At 37.1% G+C, this 24884-nt stretch overlaps 1 protein-coding gene across 1 annotated transcript in view; it reads left to right on the forward strand.

Moving 5' to 3' along the window:
- The window catches only part of Plxdc2 (plexin domain containing 2), a 405253-nt gene that overhangs the window by 298938 nt on the left and 81431 nt on the right, over nt 1–24884 (forward strand). Inside the window, exons 7-9 of the mRNA XM_052727523.1 lie at nt 3372–3471; nt 12145–12240; nt 12471–12552. Coding sequence (XP_052583483.1) covers nt 3372–3471; nt 12145–12240; nt 12471–12552 — 278 coding nt within the window. The remainder of the gene's footprint in view (nt 1–3371; nt 3472–12144; nt 12241–12470; nt 12553–24884) is intronic.

Genomic DNA, 24884 nt, shown 5'->3' on the forward strand with positions numbered 1-24884 from the left:
TCAACAACTTGATCTTTAATAGAGAATGTATTGTTCAGTATGAGTATGGCTATGTAACAGATCACCCCTTTTATAGCTAAAATCAATCCCATTCTTATTACTCATATATCAATGATTAAGTTGGTTCTGCTGATCAGGGTTGGGCCATTCTGATTTCAAATGTGTTATTACATACAATTCCTGTGTGTCAGCTATTAGCTGGGAGATTGACCAGCAACTGGATAGTCAAGGATGAACTCTTCTGGGGAGAAATAACCACAACCACCACCACCAACAATAACAATAAAACTTTCTTGTAACTTGATTACATCATAAATGAACATACCTTTTCCAGAAAGTGAGACAGACCAGGAAAGGAAATAAAAGTCCTCTGGTGCTTTTTTGTCTTGTGTTTGCTTTTGTCATCTGACCAGCCTCAAAGTCAGGGTGAGATGTTGCTACAAAGTCAGAAAGCAACCTAGACAGAGGAAAACTTGAATTGAGCCCATGAGTATAATTAATCTACCACAGGCAAAAGCACTGGAGGAGAAGGGTAGGCATAGAGATAGAATATAAAGGAAGGAAGTAAAAGAAAGGAAAGAGATGGAGGAAGCAACATGAAAACACAAGAGGCTTAGGAATGGGTAGAGATGGGAAAGAGGGAGAAAAATTGGATTGTATAATCTGGAGATGAAATTGCTAGAAGGATGCAAGAGTAAGACACATGACCTGGAAAACACGGTCTGTTGTGTATACACAATATGCATGAAAACATAACAAGGCCTTTTGGTTGATGGCTATATAAGTTCCATCCTGAAAACGGGAGAGGAAGAAGCAAATCCCATAACTCACAGTGTTGGAGAATGGAATCAAGTGACCAATGCCAGTAATGGAACTTTAATTTTTATTCTAAACGTGGTAAAAATGTAATTTTATATGAGGTTTTACTTGTATGTTTTTCCATCTTTTTTGTCTTCTTTAACTTGGGAATCTATATATAAAATACCATTTACATTATGTTAGCATTTCACAACCTAGTGTATAAGATTGTGTACTAATATAACTATATTAATATTATATTATAACATACTAATAAAATATATATCATACATTAAATTATGTATTATATCACATAATAAATTATGTATAATATAACTAATATATTAGTATGTTATAATATATGTTGGCTTTCTGTCTCTGTAACAAAATACCTTACAAGAATAACCTGTAAAGAAAAATGGGTTATTTTGATTCCCTGTTTTAGAGATATTTTTTGAGATAGTTTTACATAGTTCAGAATGCCCTCAAATACAAAATATACCCCTTTATAGCCTTTACCTTCTAATCTTCCTGCCTCCATCTACCCAATGACGGATTATAAGCATGAACCACTGTGCCCTTTCTCTGTAATACTAAGAATTGAATCTTTCAAGGGCTTGATGCATGCTAGGTAGTCACTGAATCAGTTTAGCGATGTCCTCAGTCTCCTATTAATGGTTTGGATCGAGAATTAGATGAACTCTTTGCTTTGAGTTTCTGGTGTAGATGCCAGAAGGAAGTGCTGGGGAACCCATGGTAGAGCCAAACAACTGCCTTATTGCCAAACAGCAAAAGGGGAGAGGAATATATCTCACAATTTCCTTGAAGAAAATGCTACAAATACCTAACAACTTGCCACTAGGTTTTATTCTTCTCAAGTCCTGTTACTTCTCAATTCACCAACCTCATGACTAGTCTATGACACATAGTCCTTTGGGGGACATGTAACATCCAAATTCTGCAAATGTCCATGAAAAAAATGATACATTGATTAATACACAGCACTGCTTTCTAAGTTACCAAATAAAATATGTCACCTAATGTTGGTTATGAACAGGGCATTCTGCTATAAAATTGCAACATTCAACTATCACTTAAAGGATGGAAGAATATGACTGAAACAATGTAAATGAGAAGTGTCATTTCTGACCACGATTCCACAAAGTTCTGAAATAAGATTATCTCTCAAGTTTATCAAAATAGCCTTTACAATTTCAGGATGTCACAGGAAATCAACTCCCTTTCTATATACCACTGTCCTGTTTACTACGGCAAATACAGTAACATCAGATAAAATATATCCTTTAAAAAAAAGTCTTACATTAGTGTGAGTGAGTGTGTGTTTGTGTGTGTGTGTGTGTGTGTTTGTGTGTGTGTGTGTGTGTGTGTGACAGCATAAATGGAAAAGTTGGCAACTTTTCCATCTTCTTTGGAGACAAGGTCTCTCTTGTTTCCATTGAGTTCTCCCTTCCTGATGTAGGATTGAAGATCCATGCTACGGTGTCAGGCTTTTTACATGGGTTCAGGAGATGAAACTCAGGCCATCAAATAAAATGCTTTAACCTCACAAGACGTTTCTCTGGACCCCCAAATAGAGTTGTTATTGAATTATCTACAGATGACCCCCATTTTCCTCCTACCTAAAGATTTCCTAGTGCATTTGTCCTTTCCTTTTTATTCCCTGCCCTATTAGTTATTGAATATGGCCTCATTCCTGTTCTTATTTATGGGAAACTGGTATTAAAGTCAGTTATACTTTTCAGTGGACTCTTTCCTAAATCCAGAACAGCCACAAAGAGGTGCTCATTCAGAATTGACAAATCTTGGCTCGTGTATAATCAGTGTGCCCTGGGCTTTCAGCTGAAAATATTAGAAGTGTGTGCTCTATCCAGATCTTTAACTTCCTTGAGATTCAATTTCAGGCTATGATACTCTGAGACATCCCATATCATCCATCTCAGAAGTTTTCCAGGCCCTTCCTTTAGAACAGCCACTTAGGACAAGAAGCATTGTTCCTGATTGATTTAACTATACTCTTAACCAGTCATGTATTATGTGACTAATAAAATCACCAGTGATGGTGTGATTAAACATATGCTATGCAATATACTTATTTTTGTAGGTCTTTATGTTTACAGGATCATTTATAAACAGGGGTTAAAAAAATTAAATACAGAATAAAGTCATGCATGAAAACAAATAATAAGAGAAGAATTTTTGTTATGGAAATTATAGCCAGTACTAGTCATAGTGTATGTGTGTGTGTGATAATTTCATAGCTCCTGCTATCAATTATATTTGAGAACCTATTTCTATCAATATCAAGTTGCTAAACACATGACCAGATGCTCTTGTGAATTTATTTCATATATTACACAAACCTGACGTGATTCTATGGCATTGTCTATTTACTTTCTGTGATAATCCATGTTTACCATGTTTTCTGGTCTTTCATCTCCAGTTTCTGATTTTATTCATTAAACAGGATGACTCCACCCCGATGCCTGAGTCCACCCTGATGCCTGAGTGCAAGTCATGTCTAATACACAGAAATCTTGTTTTTCCTTTTCTAGATACCTGTCTTGGTCACCCAGATAAGTTCCACCAACCATCCAGTGAAAGTCGGGCTGTCTGATGCATTTGTCGTTGTCCACAGGATCCAGCAAATCCCCAGTAGGTAGAAGAAGGGTAATCGAAAGTTAATCTTTCTATTGGGGTCAATTCTAAGGACACTGACCTCAAACAGGTGAACTGCAGAAAGACTAAGATAACCGCTGCTTATTAATTTATGTGGTTTATGTTAATAACTCCTATTGGATTTGCTTATCCCCATTTCCCCCGAATTAATAAGCTTAGGGAAAGAGAAAAGACAAGGCCGATCCAAGGACATTTGAATGTGGCTGGGTTTAGTCTCTTTGGCATAGTTGCTCAGTTTGGCAGAGAGGGTTCCATAACAACAGCAGGAACATGAATGAAAAACAGTGACAACTTATCTAGGTGACATCCCTACAATGTTCCATGTTTATTTATGTATTTTAAATAATTTTATGAGGAAAAAGGAAGGTTTGTGCCATTTTATAGTTAACACATTTGATCAAACCAGGGAATTTAAGCAAAGAAAAATGGAGATGAACCTGTACCCCCCAGAGAAGTCACATCTCTCCTTTTCATTTACATTATTTTTGCTAATGTCATTTATATTTTGTAGAGTAAGAGAACACCCATTATTTGCACAGTTGTTCGTTAGCTTTGCAGATTGACATGTTGCTGGGGGATGTACTTAGACCTAGAGTATGTGATTAGCGTGTGCAAAGACCCTGCATTCATCCTGGCACTTAAGCAAGGAAGAGGAAGGAGAAAGCTAATATGCTGGCTGTGTTTTCTGCTATTCTGACCACCGTCTGAGCATTTTTTCAAGACAAGGTTTTGCTATATAACAATCCTGGCTGTCCTGGAACTCTCTCTTGTAGACCAAGCTGGCCTTGAACTCAAAGAGATCTCCCTGCCACTGCCTCCCCTAGTGCTCAGGGATTAAAGACATGTGCTACCACTGCCCGGCTGCATTCTGACATTTAAACCTCCTCTCCTGCCAAAATAATCCTGACAAATCTTTTCAGGGCACTAATCCTGAGAGTGTTTGTTTGCACCTTTAAATATATTTGTTTAAAGCAAGGAGTAATAATAAAATACATTTAGAGAGTAGACCATGTACTTCCCCATTTTCAAGTTCTTCCTTTATTTCATTAGTGGTAACTTAATTTATCACCTCCATATGTTGGGACAAACTTGAGGTGATTCTGTTTAATTATGTCACCTCTCAATTGCAAGGAGTAAATGAAGTGGAAACTAGACTCTCCAAAGAAACAGTGTGACTGCTAACACTCAAGGATTCTCTTGGCATAGGATGGCATTTATTGTAAGTGACATTCTACTCAGTGAAGAACATGTACACCCTCCACTGAGTTTCTCCTTGTTATCTCAGAGACCATAATAGATAATATTCAAGGGAATTTTTAAATCAAGGCAGATTTTTCAGAAAATTAATTGTACTGAGAACAAAGCAAAGATCCATTAGTGTGTGTAAGGCAACATAAAGGCTTCCTGACAGAACTCTTGAATAAGAGGCAGAGCCCTGGAGAGTCACGGTTGGCCTCTGTTTGAGAAGAAGTGTTCCCACATTCTTCCTTTCAGGGGAGTTAAATCGGGCATGACTCAAGTCAGTTATTCAACAAGGAAAAAGGGAACACTGGCTTTGGTTTCTTTGTTTCTTTCCATCCATGGAAGAGGGTTTATGTTCTGCTTGCTAAGAAGGCACTTTAGAGAACAAATCCACAAAAATACAAAATAAGTTTTATGTTCTATGAAAGTCTTTTCATGTGCGATATTATGTTTGATTTTTTTTTTCCCTGATCGTACAGTTTTACTTAGAAGGGTCCTAAAATGTGATTTAGGAAGTGTGGCCATGCTGTGAAGGGATAATTTCAGAGGAAAGAATTCTCCAAAATATAAATTGCATTAAATAAACTGATCATAAATAAATAAATACATGTAAACCTTGAGAGCATATTATGTATGCTCCTTTGACTCAGTATTCACTGCACAAAAATTACCCAGGCTTAGAGTTCAGAGCCGATCAGTTCTCAGGCAGCTGCATGCCTTCAATGGCATCCACAGCTCTTGTTGACCTTATTATTCATTCCAGGGGGGAAAAATAGCTAAGAAGAAATGGAATCTCTAATGCTCCCCTTCTATGCTACACGAGTCCATGCTGAAGGAAGACAGTTGGAATTGATGAGTTCTACTTTAAAATCATTCCAGTAACAGGAAAATGTTAATCTCTTTAAGAATCTGTTCTTATATAATCTGTATCACATGAGCTCCTGTCTAAGAAAAGCATAGTTCCATTTAATGATCAATTGAAAGAGAAGAAATACATACTTTTTAATGTCAGAAAACAGAATAACCCAAGGTTTGTTTAATACAAAGTACGATTCCTCCATCAACTTCCCAACCCCGGGAAATGAGACGATTCCTAGAGACACATTAGTAATATTTGCTGTTACTTGTGCTATGAGAATGTAGGTAAATATTTAAGTCCCTTGCAAAATTATGTTAAGAAGTCTTGCTATTGGGAGTGATCCCTGTGTGGAATATGAATCCTTTGTTTCTGTTACTGTTTTTCTCACTGAGTGTATTTTTGGAATAATGGATTATTATACCAAATAATGGATAATTTCTTTCCTTTCATAGTTATATTAAGTCTCTAGTGATTGGTCATAGATGGTGCTTCTCATATTAACATTTGTTAATGACATTTGTTTGCTTCTCTCTCCTCTAATTCAGTATTTTGAAATTCAATTGTAACTTCTGGGTGCTGACTTTCTTCTTCTAGCCTCACTACTTCCACACCCTCTGAGCTTAACAAGAAAGGCATTTCCTCAAATAAAAGTAGAAAAATCAGAATGCTGTATGGGTCTTTGGAAAACAAAACAAAAACAAAGGAACTTAAAACTGTGTCACTTAGTAATGAGAAATTTACTTGAACGCACACAAATAAAATTTTAGCAAGATGAGCTTGCCTGTATAGCTGTTGACCTGATTGAAAGTATTCCAGCACAAGTCATGAGAGAGACAGTTTCCAAATCCCTTCAGATATTTCAATCTATGCTTCTCACCAGCGATGTTATCTGGTACTTTCATGATATCAAACCCTTCTCAACATCAATTCCTATGTCAAATTTATTGACCTTTGCTTTGTTAGCTATTATAAGTCACATCTCTATAAAGACACTCTGCCGTGTTCAGAAAAAGAACTTCAATTAATTTGTGTAGCAAAATGTCTTCAAAGTTTCCAGCTTGTATTTGAACTCTGGAAGCCATTTGTACATATTTTGCTGTATGTGCAAAGTTTTCACAAGTTTGCAGACGTGAGAACTTTTCCCAGAAGTCAGTTGAGACTACTTAGAGTGAGAGTAAAACAATCTAGTAAACATAAGCCAAATTTTGTTTATTTAATATTAAAAATAGCTGTATCCTTAATTCTCAAGAGAACAGCACACTGTCTAAAAATCTTGCCTGTCTTGTTCATCAGGTCTACACTTGAACATGAGCTTATTAGCTAAATGTGGCAAAGATACACTTCTATAGTGACTGCTTAACCTTAGACACTAAATTTTAAATTACATTTAATTAATTTTAAGTTCAAGAACAGCATGTGACCATTGGCTGCCTGACTAAACAAAACAACAGTAGAACTTATACACACATATATTTAAGTAAAATATTGACTGCCAAGTGCTTTTAAAATAACTTAGTTAAATATTATTAATAATGAATTTCAAGCATAAGTGTACTTATTCAATAGTAAATTTTGAAATATAATAATAGTAATTTATAATTTTTATTTGATGGTAGTGTATAGTTATTGTAATTTAACAATTAGAACTTTTAATATGAAATTAAAACTATGAAAGCAAAAATAATCATGTAAATTTTTCTTCTAGATTATTTCATAGAACCCATTTCAAGTGCTTCCAGAAGAGCCTAGTTTATCTTTTCAGAGTCATCTGTCCTGTCATTCATTTAGGCCAAATCAGTCTATAAATCTCCAGTGAATGGCGTAAGCTGATCTCTATTCTCTCTAAGTGCAAAGCCCTTCAAAATTATTCATTCTGCAGAATGTAAAATTGCTTCCTTTTGCAGCACCATTCCATTGGCTGCTTTGATTTTCAAGCCTGAACTAGCTCACCAAAGACTCAATGAAAGGATAAATAAAGAATCATGCTCTCCTTTATAAAATACCATCTTATTAAGGAGCATTGGGCAAAATGATATTTCATTTTAATTCATGCATTATTGGCATACTTTATTTAGTTGATCTTAACTTGAGTTTTTAAAATGTGTGTAGATAGTGGTGTGTGTGAGTGTCTGTGTATGAGTAAGAGAGAGAGAAAAAGAGTGTATGTATGTACATATGTTTGTGTTAAAGATAGTGTGTCTGTGTGTCTGTCTGTGTGTATGTGTTTGTGAGAGAATGTGTGTCTGTGTCTGTGTATTTGTATGTGTATGTGTGTGTCTGTTTCTGTGTCTGTGGTAGAAGAGGGTGTTCTGGTGGCAAATCCACATGTGCACATACAGAGACCTAAAAAGGACAGGACTTTGTGGGTATTCTGTTGTTCTCTGCTGTATTACCTTGAAAGATAATCTACACTGAATCAGAAGCTTCGTATTTCCTGTAGGCTGGTTGCCCAGGAGCTCAGGGAATTTGCCTATCTGCACAACCCCACCCCACCCCCACCCCCCACAAAGGCTGTCAAGCATCAATACCTAGCCTTTTGCTGAGTGCTGGGGATTCAAACTCATCCTTTGTGAATTCAGCAAGTGCTCATGCACTAACCCATCTCCCAGCCTGAAAATTCAACACATTTGAGAATTTTCATGGGGATGCTATGAACAAGAAAGTTCTCCTTCAGGAACTGTGGTTAAGTTATTTCATTTAATTTTTTATGCATGCATTGACTTTTCATCTGAGCCCACATATGCCAAGAAGACAAGTTTTTACTTACTTAAATTGTCTTGATTTATTCAAAGCAGCCATTTTTTTGTTGTTTCTAATATAAAATCATAAAAGTCAGAGAGAGGACTTTAACAAGAGGTTAACGTGCTAGGCATTTGAACATTCATTTGGTCAATGCACTTGCTAGCAGTCCCATTGGGACAGGATTAATCGATCTAAGCAAGTGAGAGTCAGCACAAAATGCTTTTATATCACACAACCAGTGAATGAAAGGCTCATGTTTGAAGACCCTTCTCTGTAACTGCCTTACTCCATAAAGTATGGACATGAAATTGCTAACCAGTTAGAAGTGATGGGTATTTTTTAATTATTTTTAATACTTAATTACTTTAACTGTCATGATCTGATACAATATTCTTTTTACTTTTCTATTTTGTTTTTGCCTCAAATTCATACTTTCACTTTAATAATTCCTTCCCTCATCAGTTACATAACAAATTTTGTTTTCTTTACACTTGCCTACTACATAGGGAGCACTGGATTTTTAACTAGTTCTGGTCACCAGCCATAGAAACATGCTGGCATGTTCATTCTCCCAACTGAATTTTGATATTGAAAACTTCTTTTTCAGTACAGTTTGTACTGCTATGGTGTAGGTCAGACATCCAAATGATTGAGCCCTAAATACTGTCCACTGTTTTGCCCGTGCTTGTCTTGTTCAACACTTGATTCTAAAGGTGAAAAAACTCATACTCCATTCCACTAATTTCCATTTAATGAAGGCATTATTTCTCTTTTCTTTTCTCTGAAAGAAAAAAATATAATTAATGACACGAGATTTAATAACATGGCATTTGTTTTAATAACATCTCAAATGTGCATGACACAATCTTCTTCTAATTCTTGGGAGCAAGGATGTGTGCTTCCCTAGGGTCTGGAGAGCTGTGTTAGTCAAAGGGCTGTGAGGACCCCACTCTGTCCTTCTCTCACAGCTTTGCTTCTAAGTCTCTGGTCAGATGATTCCTAAAGGGAGTCAGGAAGTGAAGCCTGTCTGAGTATCAGGAAACTGGGTGAGGAAAGAAGGGGGCAGGGAAAGTGTTTTTTTTTTCCCCCCATAGGTCTGATTTCCTTTACACACGGGAAAGTAACTTCTGACATGTAACTCTTCGGCTTGAGCAATGCCCTGAAACTTGCGAAATAGAGAGGGAATGAGAAAGAAGTACATGAGGTCTAGATGAACACACTTCCTGGTCAGCCAAATTTATTCTCCTTTATCCAACGTTTGACTAATGTTTCATGGAATCACAACAGAATTAGGAAAAAAAAGTTTGCAGCTGACACATTAAAATGCTTTTCTATATGCTTTCTTTTGCAGCTCCCACTAGCTAACTCAGTTACTACATGTTTGTGTGGGAAGCTTGTAGCTGCTGTAATAGTATCCTGTTTTTCCTTAACTTTTTGTTTACTTTCCCTGAGCCCTCATGCTGAGAATGAATCTTATGATGTGCATGACCTACTGTTTGCTTTAAAGAGTACTGAGTAGCTGGTGCTGGGATCAATTTGGATTAGAAAACAAGTAAGATATAATCATTTGGAACCAGTCGTTAAGCATGGGCAACACAAAGGAGACAGTGATAACAGAACATTTGTTCGACAATTCAATGGACTAAGACATTTAGTAAATGTAAGGATAGGGCAATGGAGGAAATTACCATGATCTTCTCTTGTGAAGATTTGCTTTTAAGGCAAGGAAGCAAAGCAGAATCCAGTTCATCCACTAAGGGTGGATGTGGAGAGGGACAGGATTCCTAGAGTTTCTTCTGTATGACCGCACTTGCCCTACCGAAAGGATCTGTATCAGCAAGTTCTTAGCACAAAGGAGATTTATTTGCCCAAAAGGGACAAAAGGCAGAGACTGAGAGACAAAGACAGGAGACAGAGGATGAGGGAGGAGGGGAAGGGAACAAGGGAGAAGAGGAAGGGATATTTGTCCCCAGAGGAGAAGTAAGGACTGACCCTGCATAGAGAGGAGACAGATGTAGCACATAGGAAAATGACAGTTTATAAAGGAAAAAGGGGAAACCCCACATTAGGATGAGGTGGTTAATTTTAATTGGTCATGTTAATTAGGTGAGCCAACAGGGGCTGTTGATTGCTGGACTTCAATACTTTGATAGCTGGACGTTGGTAGTCAGCCTCAGTAGGAGAAAGTGGCCAAATAAGGGAATAGCCACCTTGGTGGTGAGCTTTAGGAATGTAATCTAATGATTTTTAGCAAGGCAGAGAGAATGGGAGAGAAGGGTAAGGCCTGCCAGAGCCATGCCTGCCTTGCTTTTGCTGGCCAGAGTCCCTTCACCTACCCTGGTGGTGATGAGACTTCATCAAGCAAACAGTTCAACATTTGCACACTGAGTCATAGCACCATAATATCTTATTCACAGGACTGTATTTTCTCCAGGTGTTACTCTGTGAAGGTTTATTTTATTTTCTAATTTGTAACAGTCTTTAACTGATGAGTGTAATAGTCAATCTTAAGTTTTTTAAAAGTTATATGAAAGTAATTGAAGTAATAAACATTTATTTTAACATTGTGACTTGTTTTCTTGAAGACATATGAGCTAAATACACTTCTGGAGTCATATGAAAGCTTCCACGCTTGGCAGAGCCCACCAGTGAATAAATTCCTAATGACTTGTTTTTAACAGAGTTGTCTGAATTATGACAGAAGCAAGCATTTGGAAGCTGTCATTGACTGGCGGGTCACCAAACAAAATGATTTTCATTAATTATAGTCTTGTTAAATTAATCTCCTCCCAATAGTTGGGGCACTAGGCAGGCAATAGAACCAGCATAGAAAATGGTTTCTCCTTCCCTCCACTCCATATACCCTATCACTATCTAACTCCCCGGAGGGCTTCCCACTCATTGCCACTACCTGAGGCTTTTAAAGTTTAATATGACATGAACAATGGGCTAATGTGGTAGAAATCAGCTACTGTGATGGGCACTTTCCAAACTTTGCTGTGAAGACCTGAGAGCCTTCATCCTAATAATAGGGTTATAAGCACTTATTCTTTTGACTTTTAGAAACTAAATTGGGAAAAACACATGGGAAAGAAATAGGTTAGGAACTCACTCAACTTAGGTGTAGGGAAAGAGTGAGCAGTCATCATCTTTTCTCCAAAAGTTAAAGACAAAGAAGATGCTCTGACTTCTTACCTAAAGGGAACGTTTATCAAGAAATCATTATTTTTTTTCTAATGACAGTGGGTCTTTATCCTTCCCCAGTTATTAATGGTTGAGAAGAATATGTATGCTTCTTTCAATTATACAAAAAAGAAATTAATTTGATTAGTGATTTTAAATTTTGTTTTAAATTTTCCAATCACATTAACATGAAGAGCTTTCCAGTCAGTGACATAATGGACACAAACTTACATACTTTCCCACCTAAGACAGCTTCAAGTTAAAGCCCATCCTGTGAAGAGATTGATAATCACAAAATTAAACCTCTATATCATGTATCTATATAACCAGAAATGGTTTTTATCATTGATGTGCAAAGTGAGATTTAAGACATTTCCCTGAATTAGCAGGCCTCCAACTAACTGCAGTACACACACAGCCTCAGAGGCTCCTTGATAGATTTCCATATTTTGAAGGATTTGATACATGAAATCCCAATGATAACATAATACAGTTTCTCCCACTTTAAGCTGAAGTGGCTTTTTAAGGAATGGGTAGTACTTCTGTGTCTATTATTAAAATGAACTTGTTTAAAAATGGAAAAATGTTCGACACTGATTTTCTTTCACTTGTTATTTTTATAGATGTTCGAAGAAGAACAATTTATGAATATCACCGAGTAGAACTACAAATGTCAAAAATTACCAACATTTCAGCAGTGGAGATGACCCCACTCCCCAGTAAGTTAATTCAAGATAGAAAAGTGGGGAAAAATAACAAGTCTGACAATTTGATCTGTTCAATAAGTTGGCTTATAATTATTGTGTTCAGTCCGCAATTCTAATTGTGCTTGTCAAGCATAAGTATTTTGACCCTGAGTATGTACAGGGATGGATGGTGATATTTAGTTGTTTCTCTCTCTCCTCCATGCTGTCAATTAATCTTGAATCTATTCTCTCATGTTTCTTAGCATGTCTCCAGTTCAATGGTTGTGGTCCTTGTGTATCCTCTCAGATTGGCTTCAACTGCAGTTGGTGCAGTAAACTTCAAAGGTAAAAGAATAATTAATAAACATGATTTTTCTATTTTTAAAAAGACTTGTTAACTATACCTGCTGAGTTATAAATTTTGTCAAGTGTATAGATCATGTATGCATTGAATGTATAGGTATGAACATATATATGTATATATGTGTGTGTGTATGTGTATGTATGTTCATATGTGTTGTATATGAACATATAACATATAGAGGCATAGTTGGACAGACCAAAGTGTAAAACCATTGTGCTCAGAAAAGGAGATTTCAACATATTCATTTGTCAAATGCTTAAAATGACTAAGAATCTCCATAGTCTATAAGGCCATAACCTAACATAGTTTTATAATTCTCTATAGGGTTTTAAATACATCACGATGTAGGTACTGAAAGCCTTGAATGGATAGTTTCAGCCCCTATTCTGCAGAAAGTATGGCATGAGCTATGTTTTCCATAGCAGGAATTCGTTCCAGTAATCGCATGCACATTCTTAAAAAATTCCTATCCAGTGGCTGAAAGGTCATCACTCAAGGTTACTAATGTAGGCTGAAGATGATATTACCTGACCTTCCTATGATTGCAATGTGTATGTGGCTTTAGCCTTGTGCTCTAATTGACTTAGAAACTTAAGATGCATAGTTTGCTGGTGTCAAAAAATATTTACTGGTTTCCTTCGGTGGTAAAGGAGATTGTTCAATTTCAGGAGTTTTACAGAAACTGAGCAGTGTGAGAGATGTATGACACTGGAGAGCAGATTGCCAGTCCTCGAAATGATGAATGGACATACTTCCACCAAACACTTGTATAAATTAGTGACACCGAGCTGACTCAAGAAGGAATCAGTTCGATGAATATTTCCTGGTTTGGGGAAGGCAGAGGGCATTAGTTAGGTTTCTCCAGAAGAACAGAATGGATAGAATGGATTTATATTATAAAAGGGATAAATTAGATTGGCTTACACAATATAGCTCTCGGTAGTTCAGCTATAGCTGTCTAAATGCCAAAATGACTGAGTCCAGTTGCTGTTATGCCACAAAACAGAATGCCCCAGTAGCCCCAGTGTGATTCTGAAGGCCTGGAAAATTCTTGGAAAGCAGCTGCTCTTTATTTATGATGGAAGGCCCAAGAAGCTTGGCTTTGATGGTGACAGTAAAAGTAACAATGGGATCTGTACCTCACCACGAAACCCAAAGACAAGCAGGCATCAGTGCTTTTAGTGTCATCCTGTCCTGCACTTTCTAGAGAACGGTTGCCACCCCTCTGTTAACTATTCCTGGAAAAACCCTTCCTCACCAGCCCAGAGGTATGTCTGTTAGTTGGTTCCAGATCGAACCAAATTGGCAATCAAGAGTGCCTATCTCAGGGAGCATAACTGTAAAGGATTTAATACAGAAGACTCTTGAGAAGTTACTCTGTCAGTGAATGACATTTGCTGAGCCATTGTGCACATCATGTGTGTCCAAGGTGCTTGAAACACAGCAGTGAAGAACATGAACAGGATCCCTGCACACGGGTGGAGTTGCAGCCTCCATCATTCAGAGACTATGAAAAGACATCTTCTCCCTCCAGGTGGTGTTCTTCGGTGGCTTGCCACTGTAGAGGATAGATGCTGTCTCCTCATCTCCCTGCTGGAGCATAGGTGCCATGCTAAAGGCATGTTAAATGCTATTGAAGGAGTAAAGATAGAATGCAACCTTTTTCATGACAATCTTGGGAAACGTTTTAAACTGGCTAACTTTGGAGTAACCACTGCAGTACTGCAGTTAGAACAATGTTGTTGATGAGAGCCTTAGTTTTGTTCTCAGCTCAACATGCTGTGCCAGCCATTTTCTTTGGGAAATGAATTTCAAATAATGAAAAAGCAACCAGGCAGTTAGCATTTTTCAAAGCAGATTTTAAATGATTTGTATATTCAGAGTGAGTAGAACCACTATAAATCAAGGATCAGTGGTTATATGTATATTTTGCTAAGATTTTGTACAGATCACATACATATCAGAAGTTATTCAAATCTGTTTAGATAGTGACCTCTGAAATGAAGAATGTTCAAAGCAATTTAACAAAAGATACTGATCAGCCATCTTCATAGCACTTCAAGATCATGTTTATTGACTACCATCCTGATACATTACCATTAGAGTAAGACTTGCAGGTCTTTGTTCATTTTTTCATAGTCTTTGCAGGCGCGTTAAAGGCAAAGACCATGTATAATATTTCCCTTTATCTCCATTGCCAATAAATACCCTGATATTATATTATCTAAATGATAAATTATGATTAGTTTCTGGATGAATAAATTGTGTGTAGGTTTTTCTGGGATGAAAGAGTGTTCTGGGACAAGAGACTTTCCAGTGCTAAAGCCAGAAGGTCTGATGAAAGTCAGCACAAGTTGATGGCCCTTATCAGTGTATGATGGCTTTATTTGGGTTTGTTATTTGAAATAGTGACTTGCTCTGTAACCCAGGGTAGCCTTGAATACTCCATCCTCCTGTCTCAGCTTTCCACATACTAGGATTCTTGGATAATTAGAATTTCTGCCTAAATCAAGGTTAAAGTAAAGGAAGGCTTTGAAGACTCAGCTACAAACACACATAATGCCAACCACTGTTTAAAGATGCAAAAATACATGTTCTGACTTTTTTTTAGAAAAGCAATATTTTCAGTCAAAGCATACCCACATGTAGAAATCTGCTTCTATTCTTAGTATTTCTGTTTTTATTGAGAAATTTCTCAACCAGGTAGCATGCATGCTGAAGAGTTTACAGGTATTATATGTAAGAATATATTTGCAGCAGAGGAAGCCAGGGTACTTGGGCTAAGTACTTAGGGTTTCCAGCCTGGTGGTAAGTTTGGAAACTAAATTTGAACCTGTGTGACTTCCAGCTTTGGGTCTTGCTAGTTCACCTGCTCTGTGTTATACCTCACAGGTGGATGTGTTAAGCAAGCTAATTTTAAACTGGTGCATATTGATGCTGCAAGAAGATTAGATGGTTTTTCAAAATGGCATAACCAAAACATAGAGGAGAGTCACAATATTCCTAAGATTCCTGCACATTATTGACAGCATAGTAAATGTGAAATGTGATTCAGAGGATTCATCGCTGACAAGCATGCATTTTCACATGTTGCTGTGTCTTTTGTTCTGTTAAATATGGAGCCCAGATTTAAAGTATCAGATTCGGTTTCAATTTTGAGCAACCCAGTCATATTCACAGCAAAATTTGTCTCGTTAATTGGTTTAACTATGGCTCATTGCACTTTGATTTGAGTTAACTTCCGCACTACATTTTACTAATTTCTCCTCAGACCTATAAAGGTTCAAACTTTGCTTTGCTGTCCAGCATTATTTTCCCAGACTTTAGTGCTTTTATGACAAAACAAAACAAATGAACAGAAAACAAAATAAGAGACATGTTAGATTAAGTAGCACAAATATTGCCTTGATTTCTTTCATTCCATCATTATTTATTGCATGTGATCATTTATCCTAGGCTGATAATCAGTTGCTAGTAATTTCTTACCTCTCAAATTGGGCTTGCTCAATATAAAAGATAATTGGTTTCTAGATTTTCATTTATTCCCATTTTTGGGGAAGCAAAAACTAAGACAAAATGTATGCCATGGCTGGCCCAGGGTCTAAGAGCTTTTGTGTTACAGACAAACATAAGGAGATCCAGGATTGAAAGAACTTAATGAAAATACTTAGCCCATGGTTTTCTAGTGTTTATTTCCTCTCTGAGAATTGACAAAACTAGAATTAATCATTTTTTAATTTTTATTTTTTTATTTACTTATTTATTTATTTTTTTGTTTTTCGAGACAGGGTTTTTCACTGTGTAGCTTTGGAACCTGTCCTGGAACTTGCTCTGCAGCCCAGGCTGGCCTCAAACTCACAGAGATCCACCTGCCTCTGCCTCCTGAGTGCTGGGATTAAAGGCGTGTGCCACCACCGCCCGGCTCGTTTTTAAATTTTTTTTAATTAAATCATATTACATCCTGACCGCAGTTTCCCCTCCCTCCTCTCCTCCTATGTCCTACCCCACTTCCCTCTGCCCCTCCACCACAATTCCACTCCTCCTCTGTTTCTATTCAGAAAGGGGGAGCCCTCCCATGGGTATCACCAAAGCATGGCATATCAAGTTACAGTAAGACTAAGCACCTCTCCTTGTATTAAGGCTGGGCAAGGCAACCCAGTATGAGGCGTAAGTTCCCAAGAGCAAGCTAAATCCTTAGGGACAGCCCCTGATGCCACTGTTAGGAGTCCCACAAGAAGAGCAAGCGACACAACTGTCACTATATGTATAGGGTCTGGGTAGGTCCCATGCAGGCTCCCACATTATTAGTTCAGACGCTTTGAGTTCCTATGAGCCAGATTAGTTGTTTCTCTGGGGTTTTTGTGATGTCCTTGATCCCTCTGGCTCCTACAATCCTTTTGCCCTCCCTTCAGCAAGATTCCCTATTGACTGGCTATGGGTTTCTGCATGTGTTTCCATAAGTTATGGATGAAGGCTCTCTGATGACAATTGAGGCAATCACCAATCTGATCACAGGAGATGGCCAGTTCAGACTACGTATCCATTATTAGTAGGAGTCTTAGCTGGGTTCATCCTTGTAGATTCCTGAGAGTTTCACTTGCATCAGGTTTCTATCTGACCCCAAAACGCCCCCCTTTCCAGTCATTTCTTTCAGTGCTCTCTCCATCCATCCACCCCAACCAGATCCCTCAAGTACCCAGGACCACCTGTCCCCCAGCCCACCCAGGAGATTTCTTCTAATTTCCTTTCTTAGGAAGATCCATGCATCCCCAACTTGGGCCCTCATTACCTAGCCTCTCTGGGTCTGTGGATTATAACATGGTTATCCTTTACTTTACAGCTAATATCCACTTATGAGTGAGTACATACTATGTTTGTCTTTCTGGGTCTGGGTTACCTCACTTAGGATGATTTTTTCTAGTTCCATCCATTTGCCTGCAAATTTCAGGATGTTGTTGTTTTTAACAGCTGAGTAATACTCCATTGTGTAAATGTACCACTTTTTTTTTTAATCCATTCTTCAGTTGAGGGACATCTAGGTAGTTTCCACATTCTGGCTATTACAAATAAAGCTGCTCTGACCATGGCTGAGCAAGTGTCCTTATAGTATGATTGAGCATTCCTTGGGTATACACTCAAGAGTGGTATAAGTGGGTCTTGAGGTAGATTGATTCCCAATTTTCTGAAAAACTGACCTACTGATTTTCAAAGTGACTACTATTTTGCACTCCCACCAACAATGGAGGTGTGTTCCCCTTGCTCCACATCATCTCTACCATAAGCTGTCATTTGTGTTTTGATCTTAGCCATTCTGACAGGTATAAGATGAAATCTGAGTCATTTTGAATTTCCCTGATGGCTAAGGATATTGAACATTTCTTTAAATGTTTCTCTGCTATTTGAGATTCTTCTGTTGAGAATTCTGTTTAGGTCTGTACCCCATTATTAATTGGATTATTTGGTTTTTTGATGTCTAATTTCCTGAGTTCTTCATATATTTTGGAGATCAGCCCTCAATCAAATTAATTATTTTAATTTCAGCATATATCATCATTCATTCAAGAATGAAGTCTCTGCTGAATTTCCTATTCAAGACCATACACTAAGTTGGACAGAGGGTGAGAGAGGAGGAGAGGGGAGAAGAGCGAGGATTGATTCAGTTCATTACTAGAACTTGCACTTTTGGTATGGGGAGATAGTCTTTGAGCAAATAAATGTGGTGTGAATAGAATTAGTATTATTGAGAGCTACAATAAGGGAAATAAACATTTTATTTTTTTCTACAATTGTTAGCACATATATAGAACATTTTAAGAAAAAAGTTTTATTGAATTAAGTTTCATTTGATTTTTAAATTAGCCATACAAAATAGTGGTTTCATTATCATCTTCTTATACATATAATCACTGTACTTTCCTCAAATTTATACCCAATATCTAATTATACCCCCTTACTCCATGTGCCGATCCCCTTCTTCCCCAAATAGATATTTCTTTTTATGTGATATGAATGCTCATATATGTGTATATCAACATTAATATGTTTTATATGCATATTAGTCATACATTTTATAGATGTTTAAAACTGAATTCTGCGTGAGAGCCACATGATACTTATCTTTCATTCTCTTTCTGTAACCCTCTCCTGTTCCCCTCCTTGAACCTTCAAGGATACATTGGCCTGATCAGCCGTCCTCATCCAAAAGTGAACTTTCAATTAAGCTATATTTTGACTATTAAAATACTTGCTTATTTTCAGCATTCCAGTTACCATATCATGCCAGACAGTGATTAAATACTGAAACATTACACCAGTCAATTATTGATCAAAGCTACATCTCTTGTAGAGACTGGAGTTTAATTTAATAAACTAGAAAGTGAATGAATTAAGAATTGCATGGGTCTCAGACACTGACAAGTGCTCTTCTGGCCTTGACAAAGGTGGTAGTTGCTGTGACTTACTGGACAGGAAGGACTTCTGGAAGGAAGTCATAGTGTATGTGTGCTTTGACAGGAGCCAACTCCAGCGATGTGAAAGCCAAGTCTACATCAGAGAGAATGCCCTTGCCAGGTTCTGCACTGGGTTCAAACTTGACTGTTGAGGAAATGAAACATGATGAGGGGCAGAACTGTAAGCTGGGTGTGGAGAGAAAGTGGGCACAGGAGATCAGAGAGAGGGTTTGGCATAATGGTGGTCCTATTCTCAATCTAACAGAAAGCCTTTGGGTTCTAAAACTTAAGGAAGAGGAGAGGTGTGATTTTATTATATTTTATAAGTATAACTCTGGAAGCTCAAATAAAATGTTTTCTCAGTTGTTTGTGGAGTGAGTTACAATGAAAAGGCAGAGAGAGAAGGAGCATGCGTATACTCTGAGAGGATTTCTAGCAACAGTATCTGCCACTGAAAAGTCTCTAGTGCACAGGATGAGGCATTCCAGTGTATGTATGTTTTTATTTTTGGATTCATGAATTAAATTCTTGCTACCTGGAATTGAGGGCAAGGGGAAACAGTGAAGAATGTTTCACCTAATATAAGCTTCTTTATGGAGCACAGTCTGCTTATTGCAATGTCTCCCACAGTGCTGCACACACTGTCCAGCCTGACGTAAACACCCATTCGTAGGGTTAGACTGTATGAAGACAATTGAGCCTGGAAAATTCCAATTTTTTTAGACTCTCAATTGTTCCTTCAAGTTAGTGATAATCATTGACTTTGTCCACATCATCCCAATTGCTGAAAAAAGAGCTATCAATCTGATATACTCCATAAGATGTCAAAATTCACAATTAGTATGGTATACAATTACTTGATATTGTGATCTCTTTTGCTGTTTTACTTTAAAATTTTTTCCACTTCTCATTTTCTTTCAAATTAAAGAAATCAGTATTGATGAGACTCAGGGAATCATTATATTCCATACCTCCATCTATTCAAATAACAAACAGAATAATGTACCTCAAACCAAATATTATAAATTATACAGACCTGTATAATAGTTATATAACATATTTATACTTAATAAATGAATGATGGTGGGAAAATATGTTTCCCAGAAACTTCTGTGTACTTTATTTTAATCTTGCATGACATGCATGAAAATGACATGCATAAAATGCATTATCTTGTATACTATATGTTTATATAGTATAAACAGAATTATTATAATCTTCAATTTAACTTGACTGATTGGATGACATAAGGATCAGATTGAAAAGACATCTCATTTCAGATAGAAGAGTTAAACAGATTTTATAATCCATGTTCAAATATACTGATTTCTTTCAAGTTGAAATCACCTCCATTTCTTCACCAGAGGGACTGAATTACTGTTATGATAGCTCAGAACTTTGTTTTTTTATATATAAACTGAATATGTCTGGTTAAAGATATGAAATATGACTCTATTTATAGCTCTAAAAGTTGTCATGTTGATAGGTGCTATGTATTCACTGAAGTATCAGATACAACGAAGCATCTAAAGAAAGACCAGTCACAGTGCGCCCTGTAATCTTTTCTTGGTCAACATGGACAGGAATGGAGAGAACTGATGTCATTTTTTTATTGAAAGCATCAAACATGAAGCTTTAATAATACGTAACAACAACAATGTGTAAGTTGCTCATATGTCTAGGACCAGAGATCAAGTAGACATGGTACAGACTGGAGCTGTGGTGTATTCTCTACTAAGTACGTTGGCCTTTCTGGTACATCAGGAGCTAACTGTCTGTTCAGCCACGTTTTAAAGCATTCAGGATTAAGGGAGCAATTCAGAGTTCTTTAAACGAGTGAAAAATGCCTATATCTCTGCTGGAATGGGGCCGTGTAGAATGGCCTTGAAGAAGTTAGACTGTCAGGATGGGTGCATAGCGGCAAAGACAATTAACAATTAATGCTGGACAGAGTAATAAAACGTTGCTCGCCAGCCAAAAATGTAAAATTAATGTGTCACCAAGATATGTCTGATTCCAATATGCTTTAAATCCAAATGACCCCAATTTTCAATCATTATCAACTGAGTGTTCAATAGGAATAGCTGCAGGAGCCTGTCAAAATGCAAGTCTGTGTGCTGCCCAGTAAGGTGTTCATATTTAATGGTCCAAGGTGCAGCCTAGGATTTCAGCTTTGTAATAAACATCTTTAGGTAGCCTGAGGTGGTATGAGAAAAACATGGTGGAAATATTGTTTCATATATGTGCACTAGGAATCTTGTAAGTTTTTTCAAACTTTATTTTTGATATTAGAATACAATTATATTTCTCCCTCCCTTAATGGCTTTGCCAAAGTTGTGTGAAACAGTGATTCCTAATTAGAAAGTGAGACCTACTACAGAAATAAATTATGTAAATAAAAATATTTGCTGCTAGCCATATGATGGCTAATTTTAACTGTCAACTTGACACAATCCACAATCACCTGGGAAGAGGGTCTCCGTGTTGGATTTTCTAGATCATGTCTGTGTGGGATTGTCTTGACTGTGCTAAGTGATACGGGAAAGCCCTGAACACTGTGGGAGACGCCATTCCCTAGGCTTAGGATACTGAACTATATACGAACAGAAAGGGCAAACTAAGCCCTGGAGGCAGGCAGGCAGGCATGCATTCTTATTCTTGACTATGAATGTGGCTAGGTGCCTCAATTCACAGCCACCTTAAAATTCCCTGCTGTGATGGGACTGTAATTGTGAGCAAAAATAAACCATTTTACTCCTGTTATATTTTATCAGGTTGTTTTATAACAAAACACCAGGTGCTATGGCAATCGGCAATATTCCCAGTTCTTGGGAGGCTGAGACAAGATCTGGAATGTGAGGTCGATCGAGGCTCCATAATGACACACTGCCTCAAAACAAACATCAGACAACAGCAAAATATTTCTAAACTATATTAGCAGTTCCCGGAGAAGAGTTTGACTGCATGAAAGAGGAAGAAGTTTCCGGACAGATCTCATATATAATAAATAAATCAGTTAAAATCATTGGAACATATTTTATTTCTGAGGTTTGATAGAATTATTGCTACAAAAGTGGCCATTCGTTTTTCTAAGGGAAACGTTGTACTTGTAGAAATGTACTCTAGCCGTGATAAAATGTTTTGAGCCCCAAAACCTATGGGTAATAAATTGAATTTTTACTTTATTTTTGTCTAGATCCCTTTATAATAACTGTTCTTAAAGAACCTTAGTGAATGGTTTCAGTGGGTGTTGAGTTCAAGAGGGACACCAAAAATGGATTACTGAGAAGTAAGGAGTTTACTTGAAAAGTTATTAATGCTATTTGCGGACACAGATGGAGAGGCAGCATTTTGGTGGGGGCTACAAGGAGAGTTAAGGCTCTAACACTAGGGACAGACAAGCATGGTGGAGTACATGAAGAGAGGGATGTAAGCCCAGTTGGCAGAATGGGGTATCTTTTTATGCTTTTTATATATCTGATGATGAAGGGAGGATCCTGGTTCAAGTCTGCAACTCTCTGATTTCTGGACAAGAGGCAGGCAAAGGACTAGGGAACAGGGTGTGTAAATTCACTTCCCAGGTGAGAGATCTGGTCACCTGGAAGTCTCTGAGCTAAGGACAATGCCTCCTGAGTGTGTTAATCAGTATCTGTAAAAGAGAGGGAGCAGCAGCAGCTAAATTCTGACATGAATTGGTAAACTGAAGCAGCTTAAGCAAAATTGTTCTTTAAATAAAAAGTCACCCCCTCGTCTGGTTTCCCACCTCTTCTCGCCTGTGCTCTGACCATAGTGTGTCTCTACCGTGAGCTGATATAACAGGGAAATGGTATTTTACATGAAAACATTTTGAAGTAGCTTAAAAAACAGAGAAAATAATTGAAAAATATTTAACATTCTAGTAGCAGGACTTCTCTTTGGGGAACGAGGTTTGAGTGGTCCATTGGGTACCACCATTCACTTCACTGTATTTCTTTTTATAAGTTTTGGGTCTTTACTATATATGTAACACGTTAATCCATCAAGAAACAAAGCAAATCTTCCCAAGGAGGAGTGAGATTGTTACTAAAAACTCAACAGTTAAATTTCTTCAGCAAAGAGTTAATGCCCTCTGCAAATCTACATCTCTTTGCTCTGGAAAGATTCTGTTAGATTTGCTCGTCTTTCAGATATAGAATGTATGTGATTATTCTCTCTTCTTTAAAATATAAAATACAGTGTTGAAAAGTGTGTATTTGCACATACCCATCATACATTCTACATTTTGGTTTCTGTTTCCTCTGGCCATTGCTTCTCTATCAGAATCAGGGAAGGATATGAATACAAAAGAGAAGTCACTTTCCTTTTTTCTGAGTTCTAAATAAGTACATGCTTGATCAACGTCTGCTGATGTTCAAGTACCACTTGAAGACACCAAGGCATTCTCCTAAATTGTTTTTGATTTTCCAATTGACAAACACTGTGTTTGCTCTCCATCTGAGCACCATTTGGCTAATTATAGAGAAAAATCTGTCCTGCTATTTACCATCACGTGTGTTTGTAACAGTTTTTTCAAGACTGTTCAATGATTTGAAAGTTTTGTTTACACTAACCCACCGTGTGTTTATAATTTAGATGGCTATACTTCAACATATTCAGTCTAAGGAACAGATAAGGAATTTCTTAAAATGGCACATTTTAATGTTAAATTTAATTCTAATCTGTTAGCTTGTTGGCATTAATAAGATATTGAGTTCCCCTGAAATAATTAAAATATAATTGTCTAAGAATAAAATTATGTATGCTCAATTTTATAAAACAGTACGTGCCAAACTATTATGGGAATAAGAATGGAGTCCTTAAAGAACAAGGAAATAAACATTTTTAAAGAAAAGTTTATAGTTGTCATCTGTTAAAACAGCAGACATGAGTATTGAATATTGATGAACCTTAGGTTGACAATATTCTCTTGAAAAGGATGATATGATGCTTAACGAAAACAGTAGCAAGAATTGTTCATAGTGTGTTTGCCTTGTTGGGAATCTCATGTTAAATTTCAGAACATGACATGATGATACTCAAGCCAGCACATCAATATTTATATAAAAATATACAAGTTATTATTAAAGTATTCTCTGATTTTTTTACATTTCATTAAAATGTATCCTCTAGCAAAACTAGAATATGACAATTTTGTAATCCTTGAAAGGAACATCATCTTCATTTCATTTCTGTTGTTGTGATGGCAAAAACACAGGGGAGTACAGATTTATTTCATCTTACAATTGCAGATTCTGGACCGTCACTGGAAGACACAGTAGCAGGAACTTGAGAGAGTTGCTTATGTCACATTCCTAGTGAAGAACAGAGAGAAATTAATGCATGCATGAGTAGCAGTCATTCCTCTTCTTTTGAGAATCCAAACCAGGGAATGGTACTGCCCACTTTCATGAAATTGAGTAATTCATCAATGCATGTACTAATCCCCCTGGTGTTTTTTGTTTGTTTGTTTTTGGTTTTTTGGGGGTTTTTTTGGGGGTAGTTCTGGTAGTTCTACAAACTTCTAGATATTAGTTTAAAGGTAGATATCTTAATAAAATTGCACAGCAATCTGAGAAGTGTAGGATCCGTTTTAGGGGAAACGTGAAGTTTAGTAGTTGAATAGAGATCAGCGTTCTTGCTTTCCCTCTCTAGAGTTTTATAGAAATGACTGGGAGACTCTGGAGAATCATGAGACTCATTTTTTTTCTCTCTTTCCTAGAAAACTACTTTTCCTTTTATCACCCCAGCTCTTGATTTCTCTTTTCTGTGACAATTCATGGCCAAGGGAGAATTTTTTTATTCTCTCCATGAATCGTATCCTCGACTATAACAATTTCTGAAGATTG

The sequence above is a fragment of the Peromyscus californicus genome, unplaced genomic scaffold, assembly GCF_007827085.1.
Source record: "Peromyscus californicus insignis strain IS unplaced genomic scaffold, ASM782708v3 Scaffold_8__1_contigs__length_139910024, whole genome shotgun sequence".
NCBI classification, from domain to species: domain Eukaryota; kingdom Metazoa; phylum Chordata; class Mammalia; order Rodentia; family Cricetidae; genus Peromyscus; species Peromyscus californicus.